Below are 26,555 nucleotides of genomic sequence, written 5' to 3'. Positions count from 1 at the left end.
CCCATTCGTGAGTAATATCTCTCCATTTCCACAATTTTAAATGTTATTTTGTCTCGTCGTATTTCTAAATCTAATTTGTATTACTATTCAGCTCTCTCTCTCTCTCTATCCCTTTTGCTCAAACCTAATTTAGTCCACAATTATTAGCCTCAACCAGCATTCTGTCACTGTGGAATACTCCATTATAACCAAATAAATAAACACTATGCAAAAATGTTTTGAATGGATTGTTTAATAGAACGATTTGTTTGGCGCTAAGCAGACGGTATAATCAGATTAAACGATAAAGGAAACAAACGAATAATACCATAAGCACTCTATAAACATTGTTGTAAAGGAAACAAACAAATAATACCATAAGCACTATATAAACATTGTAAAGGTAACAATCCGTATAAATATTTCATAAAAACACAAATACAAAAATAATTTGTAAATGGGCTTCAAGTATTTAAATTAATAAGTTAATAATTATAATAATTTATTCCTGACAAGTAAACAGATAGCACAACACATTTAATAAAAGACGTTCACCACCCACGAGCCTTCTTGTAGGCCTACCTTGCACGGTGGTGTTAGCATTTGACTATCTCAATATTTGCATTGATAGGTAGGTTTATGTGTCTGTGTACAAGTGAGTAGTCCACCTACTTAAATTGTCACTTTAGTGCTTTTATTATGAAACAAATGGAAAATGTCTATGGCTCAGTAAGTGACTAGACTTGTCACCGACCATTTAGCTCATAGCGCGTCTTAGTGTATGATTGAAATCTATCTCTCTTTTCCTCTCTCTGTTAAATATCTCTTTTCCAAACTTTTCTGTTCCTGTAAGGGTAACGCTCATTACATTTTAAAATAACACAAAGATCAATCAGATAGTCTACCTAAAAATTTAAAGCTGAGAACATGTTTCTTTAACCAAGCCAGTTCAAAAGAAAACTAAACTTAAAATCACGTTGGTTTGTACGGAAAAGAAAAAGGGATGTAATATTTCTATGTAATATTTTTTTTTCAGAGCGAAACCTTAAATGTTTTGTTGTTGTTGGGGTTACAAGATTGCTGCTTGAAGTCTTTAAAAAAAAGTTTATTGCATTGATCAGCAACCTCTCATTGAGCCACTGTGTCTATTTATAGACATCCGCATCTCTCTACAATGACGTTGGGCAGTAGTTCCATCTTGGTTACATTGTTCTCGCTGATCATAACCCGGGAAGTTTTGAGAACCAGTGGTACACAGCAAGGCTTCAGCTGTTCCCTGAGTGAATGATTGTGGGATGAATGATTGGGTAAATAAACCCAACGGTATCTCTGTTTCAGCAGTGTATGGTTGTAGGTGTATTTATCAACCCCTGTAAAGAAGTCAAACAGATTGAAAAGTGAATACAATTTTAGAAGCGTTTTGACTTATAAAGTTCAACGAGATTTAACGAGACTATAGCTGTAACAAAGTGTTTTGTTTGTTTGACATGGTGCGGATGCTCCTTCAAAATTGAAGATTATTACATCCTAGCCCAAACCTCCTCAAGGAAGTGGCGACCAGGGTTCGATTCCATGAGCATAGCTAAGAGAGGTTTGAGATTAAAAACCCTACCCCAAATCACAAATTGATTTATTTTGTTACCATTCCCTGGGCCCAGTGCTGTGAATAACAGATTTGATATTGCACTGTAGACACCTCAGAGTATTTTTTTTTTTTTAGTTTCAAAGAAACTTGGTCCCGGAACTCTGTATTTGCCCCTGACCACGCAGGGGGAACTCACAAACCCCCTACCTTGCATGGGAGGATTTTTACTGTCGTTCAACTTACTCCAGAAAGAAAGGTACACAAGACTCATGAAATAATAAAGTGTGTGTGTGTGTCACACCCCTAACTACCCTCTCCCCAAATAATCCTGTCTACTTCCATGGTTAAATAAAATTATAATTGTTAACCGAATGACGCCAAGTTATTTTGAAAACATTTGGATTCTTTGTTTTGATTAATTATGAAATTATAGATTACGTCCGAGAAATACCAAACAGTGCATAGTGGATGAAAGGGCCTTAACGTCTCTCTCTCTCTCTCTCTCTCTCTCTCTATATATATATATATATATATATATATATATATATATATATAGATAGATAGATAGATAGATAGATAGATAGATAGATAGATAGATAGATAGATAGATAGATATATGGGTAATTTTATTCTATACTGACACAAAAAAGTACATCTCACCGTCACAATAGCCATAACAATAATCAACACTTAATGATGCCGGGACAACTATGTGATGCATATTGATCGCGCTGAAATTAACCTCCAGGGGTCGCTTACAACACGTACTGCGGGGATCACATTCGGCATTCTTCTTCTTGCGCTGTTCAACATTTGTCTTCAAATATTTCACTTCCAGGACAGGTTTCTGTTCAGACTATAAACATACAGATCATTTTTAAAATATAACAACCCTAACGTGAGTCAAAAACGTATGTAGACAGATGAATAGTGTATAGAATAGAGCGCTGTTAACAAACATAGTGTAGGCTCAAAGCGCTGTGATAAAAATACAAACATAAACACGAGTGCTAAAATGACAAACTAATCTAAAAATGTTTTGAACAGATAGGTTCTATTGTTCTTCTTGAAGGTAGTGAAGCTTGTTGTCTGTCTAAGATCAATGGGGAGTGACTTTCACTTTCAACCTTTGGTCCGTGCACTGAAAAGGCCCACCAAACCGAGTCAGCGTAGGACTCTTTGAGGGACTTAATGAGTGATAAGTTTGCTAAGGTACAAGGTCATTTCTTTATTGTTTAGCGCTGTCATATTTCTTTATTATTTAATACTAAGTGAGTTGTACAATGAGTTTAACACTAAGTGAGATGTTGGCGTACTATGAGTTTAACATTTATTGAGATGTACTATGAGTTTAACACTGAGATGTACTATGAGTTTAACACTGAGATGTTCTATGAGTTTATCATTTAGTAGATTACTATGGGTTTAACGCTATTAGATCAAAAGAAAGTTTGTGGAAAATGAGATATGAAAGAAAACATGATCAAACTATTTGAGGGTTGAAAGGTTTAGTAAACTAACGGAATGCTAGGCCTATACTAAGTTTGAAAAAGCATTCTTACCTTAACTTCACTAGAAGCACAATTTTTACACATAATTGACAGAAGTTTCTTGTTGGCACCTTCACCTATCCACTTCTTGACCGGCATGGTCAGGTCAATTGTTGCCCATTCACTTTTGTATTGTAAGTCACTACGCTTGAAGTAAATCCTTTTTCTAAAAGTTTTACTGTGTAATGAAAAACAAAATGATTCTAAGGTTATTATAAAAATCAACATATCTTGTACACATTATTTCTCCAACTTATCCATTCTCGGATCAAGTTGAATCTTTGCACAATTAATCGACGACAATACACGAATTTAAAAAAAATTGGACACTTATTAATTAATTAATTAGTGGTAGTGGTAGTATAGTACATGGGCGTAGCCGGGGGGGGGGGGGTTGGGGTTCACCCCCCCCCCCGAAATGAAATCCCCCCCCAAAGGGGGGGGGATCGGAATTTAGTGACTGATTTTTAGCGGCCCCCGAAAGGGGAAAAGACGCTATTAGTTTTGTGCGAAATGTCTGTCCGTCTGTCCGTCTGTCCGTCCGTCCCGTTTAGATCTCGTAAACTAGAAGAGATATTGAAAATCCGACATCACAATATTTTAGACCATTCAAAGTTCTGATGCAACGGCTACTTTTTTTTTTCCTGAAAGCGAAAATTCTAATTTTTAAAATCAATTATGCAAGCAGTTTTTTATAAGCAAAAGCTAATTAGTATGCATTATATGTTACACCTAATTTAAGACAAATAGTAATCTTATAAACATCATTTTTGTGAACATTTTTCTAAATAGCGGAAATTTTTTTTTTTTTTTTTTTTTTTTGAGGATTTGAATATGAGTTTGAGCCTTTTCAAAACAATTAACTTATTTAGTACGAGGGTCCCGGGTTCGAATCCTGGTGAAGACTGGGATTTTCAACTTCTGAGTCTACCCAGCTCTAATGGGTACATGACATTAGTTGGGGAAAAGCAAAGGCGGTTGGTCGTTGTGCTGGCTACATGACACCCTCGTTAACCGTAGGCCACAAAAACAGATGAACTTTACATCATCTGCCCTATAGACCACAAACTAGTTAGGCCAGGTTCACATCTAACTTTACATTCACTTTCACGTATCCTTTGATCTGCGGGACGGTTGGGGCACTACACAAGATCTGTTAACCTTCTTTCTCCATTCTTATCTCTCATTTGTCTTTGATATAATTTCATTCGGATGTTCTTTCTGAAAATATTGAAGCCTACCTGGGTGGACCACTGGTCGTGCGGTTTGCGCGCTGGACTGTCGTTTGGATTTATCGACGATCGAAGGTTCAAACCCTGCCTGCTCCCATCCCCCTTCGTCCTGCGGGAGGTTTGGACTAGGAAGTAAACTATCTTCAACTCTGAAGGATTATCCGAATTATGTAAAACATTTTACTTCGGGGGCCGATTTTGAGTTTGTGTTTCCACACAAACTGTCTTTTGTAACCTTGTTTGCTTTGATTTTGTTTATTTTAGGTGAGATTTTAATACTAAACCATCACTTGCCCCAGCACAACCAAAGGGGTTTTGAGTTTAAAACCCCCTACCAGGGGGGTTCGAGTTTAAAAACCCCTACCAGGGGGTTCGAGTTTAAAACCCCTACCAGAGGGGTTCGAGTTTAAAAACCCCTACCAGGGGGTTTGAGTTTTAAACCCCCTACCTGGGGTTTTTGCAGTTAACTCCCCCTCTTCTATAAAACAAAACAAAAAAAAAATGCAAACGAAAATCGCCTAATTCCAAGAGCACAGTTAAGGAAGATTTTGATTTTAAAACCCCCTCTAAAATTTACGATCAACCCCTTCTTCAACATTAAAAAAAAGCTAATTACGCACTCAAAATGTTATGAGCGTAGCTAAATGGGTTTTGACTCAGTTTTGAGTTTAAATCCCACTTCAGCGGGGTTTGAAGGTAAAAAATACCTCATTAATAATAAAAACAAAGCAAATTATACACTCAAAAATGTTATGAGTGTAGTACACTCAAAAATGTTATGAGTGTAGTCAAAGGGGTTTTGAGTTTAAACATGCCTCCAGTGGAGTTTGAAGATAAAAAGTACTTCTTTAATATAAATGAAAGCAAATTACTCACTCTAAAATCTATGAGCGTAGCTAAAGGGGTTTTGAGTTCAAACCCCCATTTAGAGGGGTTTGATGTTTTAGCAATATAAAAAAATGCAAATTACACACTAAAATTATTTGAAAGTAGCAATACAATCGGGGGTTTTGAGTTTAAACCCCTCTTCTACAGATGGCTTTTGAGTTTAAGATCCCCTACAGAGCATTTTGAGGTGGAAAACCCCCAACAGATGGTTTTGACGATAAAACTTCTCTTTTCGATATAAAATCTAAAGCAAACTACAGTCACTTAATTCCAAGAGCGTATTCAAGAGAGGTTACACATTTTTACCGATGGCAGGGCTCCATGAATAAATTGCAGTGAATAGTCATCTGCCGAAATAAACAAAAAACACTAAATGTCGCTCAACAAAGATGGCTAAGACAGATTTTAGGAGTCAGTTATAGAGATCGGGTCAAAATCAAGGAAATCCTATGCCGAACTGGGAGTCGAACCCTTAGTAAGATTGTGAGAGAGCGACGCATGAGGTTTGCGGGACATGTTCTCCGACAAAATGAATTACGCATAAGAAGAGTTGCAATGATATCCTAGTACAACTTGACGCCACTCATTTATGGAGGTCCTCATGGCAGGTGGGAAGAGGCTTCAGACATTACCAGTGACAGATTTTTATGGAAACAGCTTGACGGCAAATGCGCCGAACGGCGCGGGAGGGTCTAAGACAGTAAGAATAGCAAATTAGGTTTTTGAAATAAAACTTTTTAATAGCAGGAAAATGCAGTATAGATACCTCAGAATATGCATTTTGTTGGACTTTAATACCAGAAATAGTGCTTGGCGGCGGGGCTTCGTCCCGCGCTGGGGGAGCTAGTAATGTCGGGGAGTACAATTTTATGGAAACAGCTTGACGGCAAATGCGCCGAACGGCGAGGAACGATCTAAGTCATTAAGAATAGCACATTAGATTTTTGAAATAGAACTTTTTAATAGCAAGAAAATGCACTGTAGATACCTCAGAATATGCATTTTGTTGGCTTTCAATATCAGAAATAGTGCTTGGCGGTGGGGCTTCGCCCCGCGCTGGGGGAGCTCCTAGCGCTCCCCCAGACCCCATTGCTAATAATGGCGGAAAACTACAATTTTTCCACTAACTCATGGAAGAACCTATTCTAGGGCACAATAAACGTCTTCCGAAAGATTGAAGGGTCAGAATGTAATAAAGATTATGTACACACACATACACAATAATACATATAACACATATCATTTTTTTTCGCGCGGGGGGGGGGGTAGAAAAAAAATCCCCCCGAAAAAAAATCCTGGCTACGCCCATGGTATAGTATATAGAGTTTTATTTTTCTTTCACGTAAAAGGAATAAGCTAGACATCACGCTTTGAAAGAGTATGTTTATAAATAGTATGTTTTAAAAGATAATAGAAAAATGCATGCAAAAATAAACTGGCATACGACATATGTTCTGTAACTCTCATAACATACAGTAGAGAGTAGTCCAAGCCTTTGAAGGGTAGCTTACGAATAGGAATATGGAGCGTACAAATTAAGATTTGTTTGTTTGGTTTAGTTTGGGTTTAGGTTTTATAGCGTATGCGACAATGACTCATAGTAAAAACAAAGACTAGAGTTGGGTATGAAATAAAACCAGTTCATAGATTAGCGTTTTGGGAGGTAGACAAGTTTTGGTTCATCGAGAAGTTTTGGGAGGTAGACAAGTTTTGGGAGGTAGACAAGTTTTTGTTCATCGAGAAGTTTTGGGAGGTAGACAAGTTTTTGTTCATCCAGAAGTTTTGGACTTTTGTATAGTGATAAGACCACAGGGGACGGATTCCTATCATTATTGAATTGAATTTTGCATTATCCACACTCTTGACTACATCGTTTCATTGGAGGCCTTCACATGTTCTTCTTATTATTTGGAAGTATTGGTTACCTCCGCTTGAATACAGTCATCACTCTACATAAGGCAGCGAAGTGGTTCCCAACCAAAGATAAAGCGACTTTCACATTTTCAACTCGCAATCCTCAGTCCTAATATGGCTACTATGTCTACCAGACCCAATCAGGGTCACATTTACGGTAACGAGACCCAGAGAAAATAACGAAGTATAAGTCAATGTAAGCGTAGTCTGAGAAGCCAGCTAAAAACATCTTGTTTCTATTCGAAGTCATCTATTTGTGTTGTCCTCAGCTTACCCTTGGTGCAGCTCAATCTCGTAGAGAAGAACGAGTGGGATGTTTCCCTCAGGACCGTAGAAGTGTAGGTTGAACCAGAGGTGAGCTGCAGATATATCTCCACTGACTTGGTTTTGAAGATCAAATTGAAAGCAATCATCACACACATCACCTCCTGGGGACATAAAGGGAAATTATTATATAAGCCCAATACACTGCTTCTCTAACAAAAACAAAAAAGGCGTTGGGTGTCAAATATGAAGTGATACGAGAAAGGACAACCCAAGTCTCAAGACTAAGTGCTAACTATCAATATGTCTATTAAACACAGTTTTATCTATCAATCAATCTAAAGGTTGAATGAAAGTCATTTCGGATGTCTGGAAAAGGCAAAGAAAAATACTCTGCCAGCGTAGAGCTGTCTCTCCCCAATGAAGGTGGAGGCATTTGTTGATCATAACAACTAAGGAACAGCGTATGTAGGGCGAGGGGGAATTTTACCCCCCCCCCCAACCAAAAAAAAAAAAAACCAACAACATACACTGTGGAACATACATCAAAACAAGGAACTACACATATTTACAGAAAAAAAAAACGAGAATGAAAAGAAGTGAAACAAATGCAGTTTAAAAAAAATGGACGTGGAAGTTTATGTTGTTGAAAAAAAAATGCATATACACTGGGTGACGAGAAGAATTAAAAAATTAATTATGCAATCTATATTGAAGTATCAAATAAAATGCTTACTAAGAATCTTGTAAAGTGTTCTAACGGAGAAAATAAGTTCTTGATTTCTGAATAATAAATTATGCTGCATGTGAAGAAAATCTGAATAGTTGAAAGCTAGTGGCGTCTCAAAGGTCTGACAGGGTAGAAGTTTTACGCAATTCTAATATTTTTAAACTCAAACTTTGCCTAGAAAAGGGCAGGAAAAGGTTAGATCTTACCTCTAACTTAATTATATTGTAAGATTATATCTATTATTATTATGAGTTTATTAGTTACTAAAATCGGATTATCAGGCTACATAAGGTCTTGTTTGTAAAGTGTTTAAATGTTTATTATATCTCAATCTGATTTGCCTGTAAGGTGTACATTAACACTGACTTTCTTTTCATTAATATAACAATGATCATGGAAATCGTTGACTATATATGAGTTTTACTAGTTCAAAAGACTTGAAACCTTTGCCAGGAGGACTAGGTAGGTGAAACAAACACCAAGATCTTTCACATTGAAGTACAAAGCAGCTCAAAGAGTCCTACAATAGTGGCAATGTTGAAGTACAAAGCAGCTCAAAGAGTCCTACAATAGTGGCAATGTTGAAGTACAAAGCAGCTCAAAGAGTCCTACAATAGTGGCAATGTTGAAGTACAAAGCAGCTCAAAGAGTCCTACAATAGTGGCAATGTTGAAGTACAAAGCAGCTCAAAGAGTCCTACAATAGTGGCAATGTTGAAGTACAAAGCAGCTCAAAGAGTCCTACAATAGTGGCAATGTTGAAGTACAAAGCAGCTCAAAGAGTCCTACAATAGTGGCAATGTTGAAGTACAAAGCAGCTCAAAGAGTCCTACAATAGTGGCAATGTTGAAGTACAAAGCAGCTCAAAGAGTCCTACAATAGTGGCAATGTTGAAGTACAAAGCAGCTCAAAGAGTCCTACAATAGTGGCAATGTTGAAGTACAAAGCAGCTCAAAGAGTCCTACAATAGTGGCAATGTTGAAGTACAAAGCAGCTCAAAGAGTCCTACAATAGTGGCAATGTTGAAGTACAAAGCAGCTCAAAGAGTCCTACAATAGTGGCAATGTTGAAGTTCTAAGCAGCTCAAAGAGTCCTACAATAGTGGCAATGAATCAATAAACATTTTTTTCCCCTAAAATAGAAGTTATTTCTAGCTCTAAACTTGTTGAGTAAAGTTTATTCGAAAAAGAAACGACTAAACTGATGCATTTCATTACACCCCCCCGGGCCAGCAACCTCTGGTTTTTATCTGTTGTAAACCAGCTCAACCCTCTGATTTTATTTAAGATTGGGCTGAGTGTGTGAGGGAGGGGAGGGATGGGTTGTCATAGAATATGAGTAAGTTAACTATGAACACATCTTGCATATTTCATTTAAATTATCAACTAATTATTTATAAAAATATAATAAAAAAATATTGGGCAGTCCATCCATTCCTTTATATTACGAGAGCTGTTGTGTTTAAAACTGCTTGAATTTTTTACATTCTAAAAAAAAAGATGTATTTTACCATTATTCGTGAAGAAGTAATTTACAAAAAAAAAATGTAGGCTTACAATTTAGGAGAAATATTGAAATGTATTTCTGTAACAATGGTAGGCCTACACGAGCTTTTTTTTTTTACAACGCTCCTAGTAACTCACTCTTATGTCTGTCTCTCTGGAACAATTTCTGTGCATATTATTTCTCTCATTCTAGGATCAAGTTGAAACTTATCACATTTATTTGATGTAACTAACAACGCTTTTAACTAATAAAGCAATTAATAAATTAACTTGAAAAATTAAAAAAATACTATTTTCTTCTTTAGCAAGGCTAGAAAAAAATTTCTAAAAAAAAGTTTAACTATATTTAGAAACTAAAATCTAAAAATATTCTGGCATGATTGATTTACTCATTGTATATTTTTATTTGGCAATTGCTTAAATAGTTTGAAGCCTTAGGTAATTAAAAATGATATGCAAAATCCAATATGGCAGCCGTTGCAATATGACAACCGCTATAAAACAATTTTAACCACATGTTTTTATTATGGTTATTTATAGGGATTGTACACATAAAGTATGGAATAATTTGATTAATAAATAAAGAAAAATTTTTCAAGTGTCTTATTGTTGTTTAGTGCCTAACAAATCATTTTTAGAAAAATTGTAGTGTCAAGTGTCTTTGTTTAGTGCCTAACAAATCATTTTTAGAAAAATTGTAGTGTCAAGTGTCTTTGTTTAGTGCCTAACAAATCATTTTTAGAAAAATTGTAGTGTCAAGTGTCTTTGTTTAGTGCCTAACAAATCATTTTTAGAAAAATTGTAGTGTCAAGTGTCTTTGTTTAGTGCCTAACAAATCATTTTTAGAAAAATTGTAGTGTCAAGTGTCTTTGTTTAGTGCCTAACAAATCATTTTTAGAAAAATTGTAGTGTCAAGTGTCTTTGTTTAGTGCCTAACAAATCATTTTTAGAAAAATTGTAGTGTCAAGTGTCTTTGTTTAGTGCCTAACAAATCATTTTTAGAAAAATTGTAGTGTCAAGTGTCTTTGTTTAGTGCCTAACAAATCATTTTTAGAAAAATTGTAGTGTCAAGTGTCTTTGTTTAGTGCCTAACAAATCATTTTTAGAAAAATTGTAGTGTCAAGTGTCTTTGTTTAGTGCCTAACAAATCATTTTTAGAAAAATTGTAGTGTCAAGTGTCTTTGTTTAGTGCCTAACAAATCATTTTTAGAAAAATTGTAGTGTCAAGTGTCTTTGTTTAGTGCCTAACAAATCATTTTTAGAAAAATTGTAGTGTCAAGTGTCTTTGTTTAGTGCCTAACAAATCATTTTTAGAAAAATTGTAGTGTCAAGTGTCTTTGTTTAGTGCCTAACAAATCATTTTTAGAAAAATTGTAGTGTCAAGTGTCTTTGTTTAGTGCCTAACAAATCATTTTTAGAAAAATTGTAGTGTCAAGTGTCTTTGTTTAGTGCCTAACAAATCATTTTTAGAAAAATTGTAGTGTCAAGTGTCTTTGTTTAGTGCCTAACAAATCATTTTTAGAAAAATTGTAGTGTCAAGTGTCTTTGTTTAGTGCCTAACAAATCATTTTTAGAAAAATTGTAGTGTCAAGTGTCTTTGTTTAGTGCCTAACAAATCATTTTTAGAAAAATTGTAGTGTCAAGTGTCTTTGTTTAGTGCCTAACAAATCATTTTTAGAAAAATTGTAGTGTCAAGTGTCTTTGTTTAGTGCCTAACAAATCATTTTTAGAAAAATTGTAGTGTCAAGTGTCTTTGTTTAGTGCCTAACAAATCATTTTTAGAAAAATTGTAGTGTCAAGTGTCTTTGTTTAGTGCCTAACAAATCATTTTTAGAAAAATTGTAGTGTCAAGTGTCTTTGTTTAGTGCCTAACAAATCATTTTTATGTCCAGAAATGGTTGGGCTATTTAAATTAGATTAAAACTGAAAATCGACATTTTTGACCTATTTACCAAATTTGGTGTCCCACATAGCCTTAAAAGTTATTACTTGATAGATTCAAAATAATTGATGACATTTCACTCAATAAAAGCTTTGAAACCTTTTTGAAAAGTATTTTTTAAAATTTTACTTGGTTTTTTTTAAAACAAATAGCATGCTATCTAATAACTTTAGTTTCATATAGCTCATATAAATGTTATCCTAATAAAGTAAGTACGCAACAGTCCACGTGGCTTTCGTGTATAAACAAGAGACAGGAGAATATAAAATCAATAGTGGGCCTATGAGTCATAGCTATGAGTCAGTTTAACTTACGTCCCAAAATACCACATTAAAAAATGGGACTCAGTTTGATAGCTGAGCTTTCTAAACAACTTTGCCGTCATGCATTCTATGTCAGACAATGTGGTCAGACCATAAGGGATTTGTGGGTGTTGTTTTTTTTGGCTTTGGTCTACGTTGAATAGTCCTTTATAGAAAAAGATTTAGATGTCATGATAAAGATGTTTAATTCTCCAAAGATTTAGGATTTATAAGCACTAAGAGATGGTTCCAGAGTTTGTTATAAGAACTAATACTTACGTTGGTATCCTGGTAAAATGACTTCATCGTCTACAGCATAGAAACCATCGATCTCGTCTTTGAGCTGTTCCTTCTGAAATATTCGATGCAATAAATCTGTAGACATTGCCGGAGCTGTGGGGACTACCTCACTATCTGGACGGTCTGGCATATGCAGCTTCTGTCTCAGCAGAGCGGCAAACATATTTAACCGGAGCTCCTTGACAGTCTCTTCAGGCAAGCCTTGACCTCCACACGTGGTACAGTTCTTTGTATTATCTCCAATAGAGGAAAGGTTGGGCGCTTTAATGCCCAGTGGATGTGGCTCTTCTGTTCTGAATGTGTCTTCCGTGCTGCTTTCATTTGGATTCAATGTTGAGATTTGACTGGAAGAGTTAACACTCTCAAGACTAGAGTTTACAAAAATATTTTCTAGTAATATATGATTGTTTTGTTGACTGATTGATTGTTTTGGGGCTAGATGTAACGAAGGCAATGTGTTATTGCTAGCGATGTCTGTGGAGTTTTTACTGTATGGTATATTATAGGATTCTGGCAGAGTTTTCTCTGTTTCACCTCTGTTGCTAACACTTTCTACCAGCCTTGTTAATGGCCCCCAACTTTTGCTTAACGTATCTTCCACGGCTATATCCTTTTGCCTTACAGTCTCTTGAAAACTTAAATTATGTTTCTGCATAAACCATTGCGTTTTATTCTCAAGGTGAAGGTTTTTTTGAACAACTACTGAAGTTTGATTGTTATCTACATTGAATACTACTGGTTCTTGAGTTTTCCCTTCCTTTGCAGAAGTCTCGATTTCTGATGTGCTATTTAGACTTATAATAAAATGAGCCTCTTTAGTGTCAACAATCCATTTCCCTTGTTGTCTTGGTAAAGTGGATCCAGTGACGTGTACAACGCACCAAAACAACATACAAATCTTGTTGTATTGCTTCATATTCTTTATCATTGGTGTTTAAAAACAAACTCCGCTGTGTAGTGTTTTGCTACACTGTTTCAGAAATTGTCTCGAAAGGTCACAAAAAGAAAGCCAGAAAATATTAATTTTTAATCCAAAGTTTGGGTCAACCTTTTCTCTTTCTTCTGAAAAATAAACAACATTTGATATTTTTTACAAGTATAAATACATTTAATTACTACATTTGGTGTAAAATTGTTATATATATATATATATATATATATATATATTAAAAATCAGAATAAAAAAAGAAATAGAGATGTAAACATTTTTACATTATAAAAAAAATTGCTAAATAAATCTCTTTTGTTTTAAATTACAACATATTTTTAAAAACTACACTGTTGGGTATTCTGGCCTTAGTAAGTATAAACATCTCAGTCTAGCTAATCACCTATGCCTTCGGCATAAACATTATTAAAAAGTTAATACAATAATTTACAGAAAATTAGCATAGCTTTCTATATCAAATATTAATTAAAAGTCTACACTATTCATAGATTTTTTTCTATAGGTTAACCTTCTCAATTTTACTTCCATGGTTTGAAATTTTGAACTACCTTCGAAAATTGGAGGACTCCGTAGAAATATAAAACTTTGTTTACAAAATTAAATCTATCTAATTTATTACTAAAATTTTAATTTGGTATTTCATCCTTAAAATCCTAGATCTAGATCTACTAACATCGAACTACGGTTTGACCAAAGTTTTTGTCTGAAGGTTTGGGCCTTTTATACCGAATTCAGGACTAGCAAAAGTGTCACTTGGGGGAAAAAAAAGAATGCCTCAGACATTTTAAAGCTACGATAGCACCGTTTTCCCTCCCTTCACCTAGTATATTATTTTTTTTATCTTTTGGTCCCAGTGTCTGGTGAAAGACCCAAAAAAAAATCAAGGTACTTGGGGCTGCACAGTGCCGGAGTTAGGGGAGAGAGGCAGGCCTCCACTCTGTAGGATTACACAACCTTAAAAACCAACTTCCCCGTTCAACATAAAAGCAGTGGCGTAACTAAGGGGGGGGAGGGGGGGGGGAGAAATTTAAAATCCCCCCGGGCCCCCACCTAGGGGGGGCCCCCAAATGGGTGTCCGAAATTTATTTGTAAATACATAAATTAATTTATTTGATTGACAAATAGTGTCAACGGGTGTCTTTTTTTTCAACATTTATGGATTAAAAATTTATCACAAAGACTAAATCTAGATCTAGGTCTATCAGTACGTTGACTTTGTTGACATTTTAAAAATATTTTTTCCCACAGAGATCAAAGTTTTTTTTAAAGTTAGTTTTACATTTTAAACTTTGTTGCCACGAATAAAACTGCATGATATACAGCGAATTCCAGGTATCTTGTTACCTTTACTAATAATAGATCTAAATGGCGAGTATTTTATGGCTATACTAATTAACCTTGAAGCAAAATTTACAGAATCGAGTATAACAGATCCAAAAGTTATTCTTAATAATGCTAGAATAGTCCATTATTCGGGTTTGGCGTCTATAATTTCAGAATTAAACTTCACACTCGAGTTATTACCCCTCTATTCATTTTTCCTCAATCCAATGGAAACTCTATTTTTATTTCCATCTAATCCTTTTGCTTTCGCACAAAACATAAACAACAAACAATAACGTAATATCATATAATATTAGCACATCCTTCCTTTTGAAGTTATTATCACGCCCTTCCTTTTAAAGTTCTTAAGAGTGATATCTACCATTTGCGGGGCCCTATGCAAAGCGGATCGCGCGGGGCCTAGTCTGGGTAGGGATGAGCATAATGTCAATATTATTTTTTTAAATTAGAAAATAGGCCTACTTTCGTCTTTGCAATATATTTTTATCAAATGAAAGCTCGCAATGCCACTTTTTATTTATTGGCACCCCAAAATGTCAATTTCGTCTATTCTTCAGGAGATTTGAATAAATTCAAAAAAAGTTCAGGACTTTATCGTATATTTTGCCTTTTCATGAGATTTCCTGGAGGCCCTGGAAAATCAGGAGGTCACGAAAACCCTGTTATTTTATATACGTTATAATGGTTTAATTTAATAATGTACACTTAGAATTAGCGCGTGTCCTATGAAAGCGCGGGGCCCACTGCGACCGCATAGGCTGCAGTGGCCTAAGGCCGGCCCTGTCTACTAGGAACTTTAACAATTCGTCCACTTCTGGTTGTCTTGACTGGCACAACAAGTTCTCTAGACGTTGGTCTATAACTGTCTGTTTCGTTTGTTCCAACAGTTTGCAGTTCATTGTCTCCATCGGTATCATAGTACCCAGAGATGTCTTCATCGAAACTCTTATTCAAAAAGCGTTGATTTCTTCTGTATGTTTTTCCGTTTGTCTTTATGATGTAAAATCTGGGTGCTGAATGTTTTTTATAACTGCTTTCTGCCATGTTTGCCCTAGACGAACTCTCCGACAGAATTATCTTTAGGTAGTCTTGCTTTTGCATTGTATTTCACTTTGCTTTTCATCTGTCGTTCGTTGAGTAATGTCTCTGCATTTTCAGCTACCGATGGTTTCAATAGTTTGGGATCAGTTCGAATGATTCCCTGAGTCTTCTACTCGTCACCAGTTGTGATGGTGAATACGGCAGTCCACTTATCGGAGTATTTCTATACTCGAGCATAACGAGATATGGATCTTTCCCACTTTTGTATGCTCTGAATCCTTTTGCTTGCGCACAAAACATAAACGTAGTACCATATAATATTAGGACAGAATCTTCTTCATGCAGTGGAAAATTAAGAATTTTTTGCCTATCTGAAATTCTGGTCAAAGCTCTTGCTCCCAATTAATATAGTTCGGAAGAAACTACAAAAGTCTGGACTGCATATACGGAAAGCTGCTAAAGAAATTAAAACCCTTTCATGCTTTCTGCAAAATGATGAGAAACTGACAAAAACCCAATCCATCAAAAAAGCAAAAGAAGGTAGTGAATACTATGGATTCCGTGTAATCCCTGTGGGAAGCGTGGTTGAGAGGCTAAGTGCGCTTGAACTTGGCTTGTCTTGGCTACCTAGAAGGGGACTCGAGGTTCGACACCCGACTCGGGCAGAGTTGCGTTTACTGAGCGCCTAAAGGCAGAACGGAAAATTCCTAGATTGGACCAAAGCGCTCTGAGCATGCTATAAGCATGAAAGTAACGCTATATAAAAGCTATAATAATAATAATCAAAACAACCAGAAGAAAGAAAAGACTTGATGGGAAGTTGAGTTCTAATGTAGGACTGTCAATAGAACTGCAATTCAAACGTGTTGCGACAGAAGTGCTGGACAGATTTCATATGGAGATGAAGGGCAGATTTCAAAGGCTGGAAAGAAAATGGATACCTTTGGGTTTCTTCTTGAACCAAGACACCTGTTAGATGAAGACCCGCTTATGACAAACTGTGCTACTTTTCCTGTTTGTATGATGAAATAAATGGAAAATCGCTTTTTCAATGATGTCATTGATGCACGAGCACTTTTCATCAACAAACCAGTAATACAATCACCAATAGACATATTGAGGAAACAGGATTCATATGGTAATTACGTGTGCTCAAACTTTGCAACCTCCTCCGAATACTGCTAGCTCAGGCCACTTCCATTCCTTCATGTGAGAGATCATTCTCAAAGCTCAAGTTCATCAAAAGCTATCTCAGGAGCACAATGACACAAGAAAGGCTTATCATGGCTTTAATGTCAGTGAAGTCACAAATACTAGAAAGTATCGATGTAGTTGATGTTATAGATGTCTTTGCTGCACAGAATGCACGACGTGAAGCGATATCAATTGAGATTTGTCACTTGTGCATTATTTAACTAATAAACAAAGCTTTTATTCATTAAAAGAGTCTTGATTACTTTTTGTTAAGTTTACTGATATACTGAACCAATTTGATTTGGGGCTTATATATTTTTGCGTACATTAGTCCATGTCATATGTCGAATGTCAAAATGCAAGGGGCCCCCAAAGAGGTCAATCCCCCCGGGCCCCCAAATCCCTAGTTACGCCCCTGCATAAAAGGCAGAGAAAAGATGTGGGACATCGTTGTATTTTTCTTTCTATAAGTTGAAAACCAAATAACTCAAGTAACTCTAGTTTTCTATCAGTTTGCATCAGTTGAAAACCAAATAACTCATGTAGTTCTAGTTTTCTATCAGTTCGCATCAGTTGAAAACCAAATAACTCAAGTAACTCTAGTTTTCTATCAGTTCGCATCAGTTGAAAACCAAATAACTCAAGTAACTCTAGTTTTCTATCAGTTCGCATCAGTTGAAAACCAAATAACTCAAGTAACTCTAGTTTTCTATCAATTCGCATCAGTTGAAAACCAAATAACTCATGTAGTTCTAGTTTTCTATAATTTCGTATCAGTTGAAGGCCACATAACTCAAGTAACTCTAGTTTTCAGACATGGATCTTGTTTTATCTCCTACATTCTTGATTTATTATCATCTTTTTAAAGCTCATTTGAGTAAATAAAGCCAAAGAAATGTTTTACCGGTTAAGAGATCTTAATATTGTCCCCCCCCCCCCCCCAATAACAGTTGTTGTCAGTCTGTGGTCCAACAGACTTTATGCAAAAGTAGCTTCCGCCTTGTCATATGTACTGCACTAAACATTCATTCAGGAAAAACTGAACTATCTAAGTGTTCACCATGTGACCAGGGTGTCAAGAAGCTAGTTCATAGACATCCCATGAAGATCATATAAAGTAACCAATAAGACTGACTTAAAAGGATGGGGGGAGGCTAAAATACTGAAGTCAGTCGTTAAGTAAATAAAATAAAATACTGTGTGAGGTAAAAAAAAAGATGTAATATTACAATGATGCTAATTAGGATACATGTCTTCACCCTATTGATCATGGGCGTAGCCGGGGGGGGGGGGGTCGGGGTTCAACCCGAGGTTTAGTGACTGATTTTTTGCTTTGGTTTTTTTTAATTTTAGGTGAGATTTTAATACTAAACCATCACTTTTCCCAGCTCAGCCAAAGGGGTTTTGAGTTTAATACCCGCTACAAGGGGGTTTTGCAGTTGAATCCCCCTTTTCTATAAAACAAAACAAAAAAATAATGATAACGCAAACGACAATACCCAATTCCAAGACCTAAGGAAGATTTTGATTTTAAACCCCCCTCCGAAAATAACGATAAAACCCCTTCAATATATGACTATCCATATTTTTAGTCACCAGATTCTATGAGCGTAGCCAAGAGGGGTTTTATGTTTAAAACCAACCTCCAGCGGGGTTTGCAGCTAAAAACTTCATTCTAGGGTACAATAAACGTCTTCCGAAAGAATGAATGGTCAGAATGTAATAAAGATTAATTATGTGTGCGCACACACACACACACACACACATATATATGGGCCTGGGGGGAGAAAAATCCCCCCCAGGAAAATTATCCAGGCTACGCCCATGCTATTGATACATTATTAAGCCTAACGACTAAAAGCTATGAAAAAGAATCTTCCCGTGAAAGTCTTAAAAAAAGGACAGTTGTATTTGGTTTAGTTTTTAAAACGCCAATGTACTAGTACCAATGGTGTGTTCACAATATTCTCACAATGACTGGTCACTGGCTTGACGTGACCAGTCCAAACATTCTGGAAACCGCAAACTTCTGGGGCCATTGTTATTGTGACCCGATGTATTAACATCCTGCATGTCTGCCAGCCGTAGGAAAACATTGCAGAATTGTCGCACTGACATTGCGTGGTCCGGGGAGCTCATTCATAAACATCGCTGAGGGTAGTGGCTCTGATTCGGGAGGGTTGGAGAGCACATTCATAAACGAGGTCATGGGACCTGAAGTTTTACAACTTTATTCATACTTTTAAACTTATGACCTTGGTGCATTCCAGTCATGGAGAACAAATAATGGCGATTGCGTTTGTTTCTTAATTCGTATAGAACATAATTACATTGCTAATAACAGCAGATAAAACTTGGGAAAATATTGTTTTCTTCAAAAACTACAAAGCTAACTATATTTATTTGTAAAAACAAAGTTAGCCGTAGAATATTGATTTGTTTTATGTGATTGTCTAAATATACAATTATTATATAACTCTAATGAGTTATTCGTTGGAATGGACTAATTGCCAGTGGAAATATTACTGCCATTTTTCTTTTAGCTCACTTTTTGCCATAGAAAAGAAAATTAATGAATTAGTAGCCTACTAATTGATGAACTAATTGATTAATTTTTGGATTACTTCGAGTATTGTCATCGACTATGAATAATATTGCAAAATTTCAACTCGATCCAAGAATGGGAATTTGGAGAAACAAAAAACGTGTCGAAACGTAAAATGGAGATTAAATCCGTATATACATCCACATCTCTCATTAAATAGCAATTATTCCCCTTATTTCGATGTCAAACAAGATAATTAATCACCAATACTTAATTACATGATTGGTTAATTTTTTGATTGATTTATGTCTTGTCAGGTACAATGAATAATTTGCAAAAATTCAACTTGATCCGAGAATGGAAAATGGGAGAAAAAATGTGTTAAAACATTTTACCAGAGCGACAGACAGAGTGAGTTGATATAAGCTTTGTAAAAATGAGCTGCAACTGTTCTTTAAAAAAAGTAAATTTCCCTTTCAGATGTTGCGATCTATGGGGTAGATGATGTAATCTGTTTTTGTGGCCGACGGTTAACTAGGGTGTCATGTGGCCAGCACAACGACCTACTGCCTTTACTTTCCCCCAACTAATTTCAGGCACCCATTAAAGCTGGGTGGCCTCTAGGTGGACTCAGAGGCGCCCTAAAAATCCAGAAATTAAGATTCCCAGTCTTCATCAGGATTCAAACCCGTAACCCCTCAGCCACCCCGCCTCTGCAACTGTTGCTAATTGTTGTTTAAATGCTTAATACAATACAAATTGTATTCCACACTAAATAGAAGGATTATTAAGAGAAGGGAGAAGACTGTTTTTTATTTTGAAAAATTGTTACCGTTGAGTTATGTTCTCTTGCGTTTTCAGTGTATCCAAAAATTGTAATAACCACAACTTATTAATGGTTAAAATAATAGATGTGGGTAAATTAATTACATTGTGCTATAGATACATGAATATGTATTTAACAAAATATCTATTTAATTGTATAAATGTATTTGAAGTTATAGAACAAGAGACAGATTTCAATATTATCAACACAAAGGGATAGAGAGAGAGAGAGAGAGAGAGAGAGAGAGCATGAGTATTATTGGAATGTAGAATTGAAGATTCTTTAGAAATGAAATATATGTTGTCCAGAAAGCCTTTGTCATCTGACCAGATATGTCAATACAATATGTCCATTCATTATGTAATCTGTTAATTAAGACTAAGACTAAGACTGCTTTATTGATCCTTACGGAAATTTGTTGTGATTACAAGGACTCGTTTCTCATATAAAGACAACACAACAGAAAAATACACATAAATACAACAGACAACATAAAGAGTTCATTCAGCGACTACACACAGGTATCTTGGTGCATTTCATGTTCCCTGATCAATGAGTGGCGGTGATAGAGTCTGACCGAGTGAGGTACGAACGAGTTTTTGTACCGCTCCGTTCTTGTTTTGATTGACAGAAGTCGCCCACTTCGCGACGACCTGGCGTAGTTCTGATGGAGCGGGTGGCCGTTGTCTTCCAAGATTTTTTCGATTTTTCTTAGGCACGTTTGTTCAAAAAGTTCCTTTAAATTTGGTAATGTTGTGAGTGTAATTTTTTATGCTTTTTTAATGATGTTTTCTAGACGTCGCAACAGTTTAGATGAGGCGTTGCCTTGCCAACAACTTATTCCGTATGTTAGCAGATTTTGTACAGTCGCGCCGTAAAATGTCTCAAGGATCTTCTTGTTTAATTTAAAACTGTTGAGTTTGTATAGAAAAAAGAGTCGCTGGGCTGTTTTCTTTGTCAGAGTTCCAAGGTGGTCTTCCCATGAAAGCTTGTTGTTGATGATAACGCCTAGATATTTATATGCCTTTACTTGTTCTATAGATGTAGTGTTTATTTGCAGTTCACGTATAGTTTGTTTTTTCTTTCTAAAATCTATTATAAGTTCTTTAGTTTTTGTTACATTCAGTTCTAGAAAGTTGTCGGTGCACCAGTTTGTAAACTCTTCTATCGAGCTTCGATACTGAGTTTCGTCTCCTGAAATAAGACCGACTATGGCAGTATCATCAGCGAATTTAATGAGTTTAACTGAGTCATAGATGCTTCTTATGTCATTAGTGTAAAGAGTGTATAGTACAGGAGAAAGTACACAACCTTGTGGAGCACCCGTACATAGTACTCGAGTTGACGATTTGGTGTTGTTGACTTTAACATACTGGGGCCGTTGGGTTAAAAAGTTTAGAACCCATGCTTGTAAGTAAGGGATTACATTTAAGTTACTCAGTTTGTTTATCATTAGATGTGGCTGTATGGTATTGAAAGCCGAGGAGAAATCTACGAAGAGGACTCGTGCATATGTTTTGGGTATATCGAGATGCTTATAAAGCTGGTCCAAAAGCAATAGAATGGCATCCTCAGTTTCTCTAGCTGCTTTGTTTGCAAATTGGTGAGGGTCTAGGCTGTTATTGACTTTTGCTACAAGTTGTTTAAGCATATATTTTTCAAAACATTTCATAACAATAGGTGTTAGTGCTACTGGGCGGAAATCATTTAAGCAATCTATTTTTGGTTTCTTAGGCACTGGTATGATCTCTGAAGTTTTCCAGATGTGTGGAATTACGCACGTTTGCAATGACTGGTTTAAGATATGACAGAAGATAGAAGAGATTTGCTCCACACATAGCTTGATCAGCTTGCCACTAATTTTGTCTGGTCCAGAAGCTTTTGTTATGTCTACTCTTTTAAATAACAAGGTCACTTCATCCTCAGTTACAAAATTGACGTAGGGCTCTTGTTTTCCTTTGGACAGAGTGTTGAAAAGTTCTTTGTGTAGATCAACAAAATCTTCTTTGTCAAAATTCCGGAAGAAGCTAGAGCCACTGTGCAGAGGACTGCACGGATCTGTGCCAATGAATGCTGGATAGAGCTCAGTGAGAATGTTTATTCTTCGTCGCAATGAAAGGACCGCGAGTCTAAAAGGAAGTGGAAAGGACGTAAGGAATATTAAAAGAACTAGACTTCGGGAAAAGAAACAAAAATTGCGAAATTCGTAAGATTTCTGTGTATGCTTTTAGGCTATATAGACCACGGCATTTGCGGAAATACCGAAAATAATATACAAAGGTTCGATGGAGCTTTAAGGTTTAACGCAGCAACACTAAGCCATTTACTGAAGAAATATTGAACCTCAACATCCAACAAATCGTCGATATTCCCGATCCACTGCTAGACCGAATTAGAAACGAAACAGATGCTGATGAAACTCTACAAGCTCTCCAAAAGACCATTGAAGACGGTTGACCTGTTAAGAAAACTGCCGCTCCCGCGGCTCTGAGGCCCTATTATGATTTTGCCGAAACCCTGAGTATAAGTCATGGAATCATCGTAAAGGGGGAGAGAGTACTAATTCCCAAAAGCATGCGCTCAGAGATGAAGGAGAAGTTACACGCCTCCCACCTAGCATACGACAGCATGAGGAGGCGGGCGAGGGCTCTGATTTTCTGGCCAGGAATGGCTGCAGAAATCAAACAGATGTCCGACTCTTACACTGCCTGCCAAGAGAATAAGCCAAGCAATCAAAGAGAAACGTTGTGGCCACATTATGAAGGAAAGTGACCTTGGGAAAATGGAACAGACTTAATGACTGCGGGCCTCAATACACGTCTCACGAATTCGCCGTATTCACTAACAGATGGAACATATCGCACATCAGGTCCGATCCCGGACACCCCAAAGCCAATGGAAAAGCAGAGGCCGCAGTAAAAACAATTTAAAAAAAAAACATAATGAGGAAGACTATCGGAACTGGAGATGATCAATACGAAGCCCTGCTGGAACTTCGCAACACACCCAAACAGGACTGTGGCTATAGCCCAGCCCAGTTATGTTTGAACAGAATACCACGGTCACTACTACCCCTGACTAAAGCCGTTGAGCCCGAAAGCTACACAGAAGGCCTGAGGTACACCATAAAAAAACACTATGATAAAAGAGCACGAGACCTGCCCCGGCTAAATGTAGACCAAAACGTTTACTTCCAGAGTCCAGGAAACAAAGATTGGCGGCCTGGCAAAATCATGATGAGAAACAGTGAGCGGTCCAACACTGTGAAGGGAACAAAGGGCGGTACCTACGTTAGGAACAGAGTGCAGCCCAGGAATGTCCCTTATTCAGACATCTTTTCAGAGGACGAAACGGCAACCCATGAGGCATAACTATATGACTCATCCACAGACTTAACACCACACCCTGCCTTAAAGTCCAGCGCCGGCCCTGATGAGATCCCACCCTTAGCTCACGGAGCAGAGCCTAGCGTGAGAAGGAGTGGGCGAACGAGAGCCACACCTACGTGGCACAAGGACTTTGACTTGGGTAAGAAGTGACAACCCCTCAAGTTTTGTTTTTTTCTAGATTTTTGCTACATCTTTATAGTCTTCAATATTCATGTATACTATGTTCTACGTATATTATATGTTATACTTATATTTATGATTTTGTGTACATACCAATGTTGTCTGTTGAAAATGTTATCAGTGTATCGTAGTATCATCGTGTCACTGTACTTGAAAAGGTTATTGTCTACAATGTACCTCTGTTCGTGGTGAAGGAAGGATGTTTCTGCCAGGTGTTCGTTAGGAATGTTTGTAGTGAACATGTTTCGTCGATAGGAAGGGAAGGATGTTAATACTTGATATATGTAAGTTATAGTCCTTGGCCATTGTGAGTTATAGGTCCTTTGTTGCGAACAGAAGTTCTTGCCCAAGATGGCGTCCAGTGTTGAATTAATAAAAAGTGTTCGGCCAACATTGACATTCGTTGCCTTCATTCTTTAATACCTACTTAACAGCTGTTTTGTTTTGTTTGTTTTTTGCGAATAGCGATAATCAGGTTGTGAATCTGTCAAAAACCGAACTGAATTAAAAGGAACCTGTGTACGAAATTTGATGCGGATACGTACGACAGTCTAAGAGATCTCGTGATCAATGAGTCAGTCAGTGGTATTTTACAAATATGTAATAGATTTGTAGATAATATTTCTCATTTTAAAAACTTTTAAGTGTTGAAAAAGAAAGAGTTAATGGTTTAAATTAAGATTTGTTAACTTACTTTTTAAGACTGAAATATTAACTCCATTATTTATTGTCAGAGTTTTGTGCTGAAAGATTATCTTCAGTAACCACAATCAATTTGCCTTGTCTTGCTCTTTAATGCTCCCTTTTTAATGGTTTTATTTAAAGAATAAAATATCCCATATTTGGATTGTCCGAGAAACTGTTCACAAATACAAATCACAGAAAACCTCAAATGTTAAGTCTATTAACAAACAACATTCGAGTCAACGTATATTCCAAAATATGTCTTCCGTCATAATTATTTTAATAGTTTAAATAAAAATCTTCATAACAAGTTATAAACAAGCTTATTGGAAATAACCAGTTTTATCTTATAAATATAATAAGTTGTTTACAATGATATAGCTCGTAACATTATTAAACGTTATTATGGAAATTAAAAGGTTGTGAAATGGTTACAACTAAATTTTACATATTCCAAATTAACACTTGTCTAAATACCCAAACTCTCTGGACGTATACAATATACCAACTAAACTAGCCAAGATTTGGGCCAACCTAGTTCGACATTAACCATTTTACTGGTTTTAATAAAATCGTTTCGATGTAAATTTAATTTTTGAGTTGATAGTGCCTTGAGAAATCATAATCTAATTCAATATAAAATCAATAAAATCACAATGTTTCAAGACTTTTTACCTGCAACTGACGTCTACAGCTAGCTCTGTCGCCGTATTTTTTTTCTCCCGCCCCCTCCCCCCATCTAAAAAAAAGAGTTAAGTTTTGTAAACACAAATACTACTAATTACATGTCACTAGAATCCAAACAATGTTTGATAGTGGCTTTTAAAAAAAGATTTGGCCTTTTATATTGAATTTACACTGGCCAAAGTGTCACTTGAACACATTCACAAATGTCGCACACATTTGTATTGTTGTGTAAGCCATTTGGCAGCCCATTGCCTAGTCTTAGTACAAATGTTGAGCTCTAGCCCAATGATTGTTGTAAAAACAAGAGAAAAACAAACAAAAATATTTTCAAAATACGTAGAGACTACCAGGACTTTATTCTCATGGTAGAAAATGGTCGAATGGTAAATGACAAATCAAGGGTTCTCACCTAGATCTACCATGTTCAGATGTGATTTGGGTGCTTATATAAGGGAAAGATCTCCACAATTACAACTTTCTCTCCTATAAATATATTAGTTATTTCCCTTATTCGATATAGTACAAGTAATCACTTGACTAATTGGTTATTTTTTTCTATGTCAATGAATAATTTGCAAAGTTTTAGCTTTATCCCAGAATGGGTGAGTGAGAAATAACTTGTGCGATATTTTTACCAGACAGACAGACAAAGTGAGTTGATATAAGCATTGTAATATTTGTCTACATAATTAATTCATCAACTATTTCTTGCTACTATTATTATCATGCTGTGTTTGTGAACGGTCTCTGTTATTTCTCTATTAGTTCGATATCTCAGTGTGACTTGCTGAATGTGCACACACTTTCCTGTTGAATGAGCTGTCAGCCATTGAACCTGCAGACTCATGGGAACCACTTTACAAAACTGTTTTTTTTTATTACCAAGTTATTGCCATGAATGAACCTGCTGCAATGTCTGACTGCAGTTGTCCACCTTGCCCATAACAAAGTCCTTGTCCAAAAAGAAGTAATTAAGGTTGACGACCAGATTAACATGACCTGCGTGGGATGCTGTAGACTTAATTGCTTCAACTATAAGCCTACCATATCCCATAGACATTTGTTTGATATGTTTTTAAACATACATCTGTTATATAAAACAATTTGTGCTAACTTCAATATATAGACAATATACACACACAAAATGACCATCTTGTTTCTGCGTCTTTTATTTCAACACATTTGGTCATTCATTTGACTCATATCTAGATCTATGTTCTTTTGGCAGAACGAAATGTTTCTCTTTACTTTTTATTTTGACTCAAAAGTTGTTTTTTTTTTTTTGTATACATGAAGACTATCGCAGTAGTTCCCATAATGTGAAGTCCAAAAAATCTGAAACGCTCTTTGTTTTGGTATAAGAATAAAAAAATGTAAGAAAGACCCATGTGTTTAGATAGCTGATGATGAGGTAATGTAGACTTATATCTTAATTTCATTTCAGCATTGATATATATATATATATATATCGATACGTAGATAGATAGATAGATAGATAGATAGATAGATGAAATTCGAGAAGAAGA

General features: G+C 36.1%; 1 protein-coding gene across 4 annotated transcripts; it reads right to left on the bottom strand.

Annotated features, from left to right (window-relative positions):
• Window positions 1-214: 214 nt before the first annotated feature.
• On the bottom strand, window positions 215-25,071 carry LOC106072591 (growth/differentiation factor 8-like). 4 transcript variants are annotated; one of them, XM_056028808.1, is made up of 6 exons: window positions 25,018-25,071; window positions 12,170-13,252; window positions 7,423-7,576; window positions 3,127-3,292; window positions 2,225-2,420; window positions 215-1,349 (listed from the first exon to the last, which is right to left on the bottom strand). In XM_056028808.1, the coding sequence occupies exons 2-6, from the start codon at window positions 13,116-13,118 to the stop codon at window positions 1,129-1,131; spliced, it is 1,686 nt and encodes a 561-aa protein (XP_055884783.1). In that variant the 5' UTR covers window positions 13,119-13,252; window positions 25,018-25,071; the 3' UTR covers window positions 215-1,128. The 4 variants fall into 4 exon arrangements, with proteins under 4 accessions (XP_055884783.1, XP_055884784.1, XP_013088432.2 ...); XM_056028809.1 differs by lacking the exon at window positions 25,018-25,071 and adding an exon at window positions 24,353-24,550; XM_013232978.2 differs by lacking the exon at window positions 25,018-25,071 and adding an exon at window positions 13,688-13,843.
• Window positions 25,072-26,555: the final 1,484 nt, after the last annotated feature.

The sequence above is a fragment of the Biomphalaria glabrata genome, chromosome 5 (genome assembly GCF_947242115.1).
Source record: "Biomphalaria glabrata chromosome 5, xgBioGlab47.1, whole genome shotgun sequence".
In the NCBI taxonomy this organism is placed as follows: Eukaryota; Metazoa; Mollusca; class Gastropoda; family Planorbidae; genus Biomphalaria; species Biomphalaria glabrata.
The sequence above is the reverse complement of the archived record's forward strand: the minus strand, read 5'-3'. Positions and strand labels throughout refer to the sequence as shown.

What these genes read in the sequence shown, in the direction of transcription:
- LOC106072591 (XM_056028808.1), bottom strand. Translation starts at nt 13,118, where the DNA reads ATGATAAAGAATATGAAGCAATACAACAAGATTTGTATGTTGTTTTGG. An exon ending in CATTTTACCAGGATACCAAC is followed by an intron (nt 7,577 to 12,169) that starts GTAAGTATTAGT and finishes TTATGTCCCCAG; the next exon opens with GAGGTGATGTGTGTGATGAT. An exon ending in TTGTTATGGCTATTGTGACG is followed by an intron (nt 1,350 to 2,224) that starts GTGAGATGTACT and finishes ACTTCTTTACAG; the next exon opens with GGGTTGATAAATACACCTAC.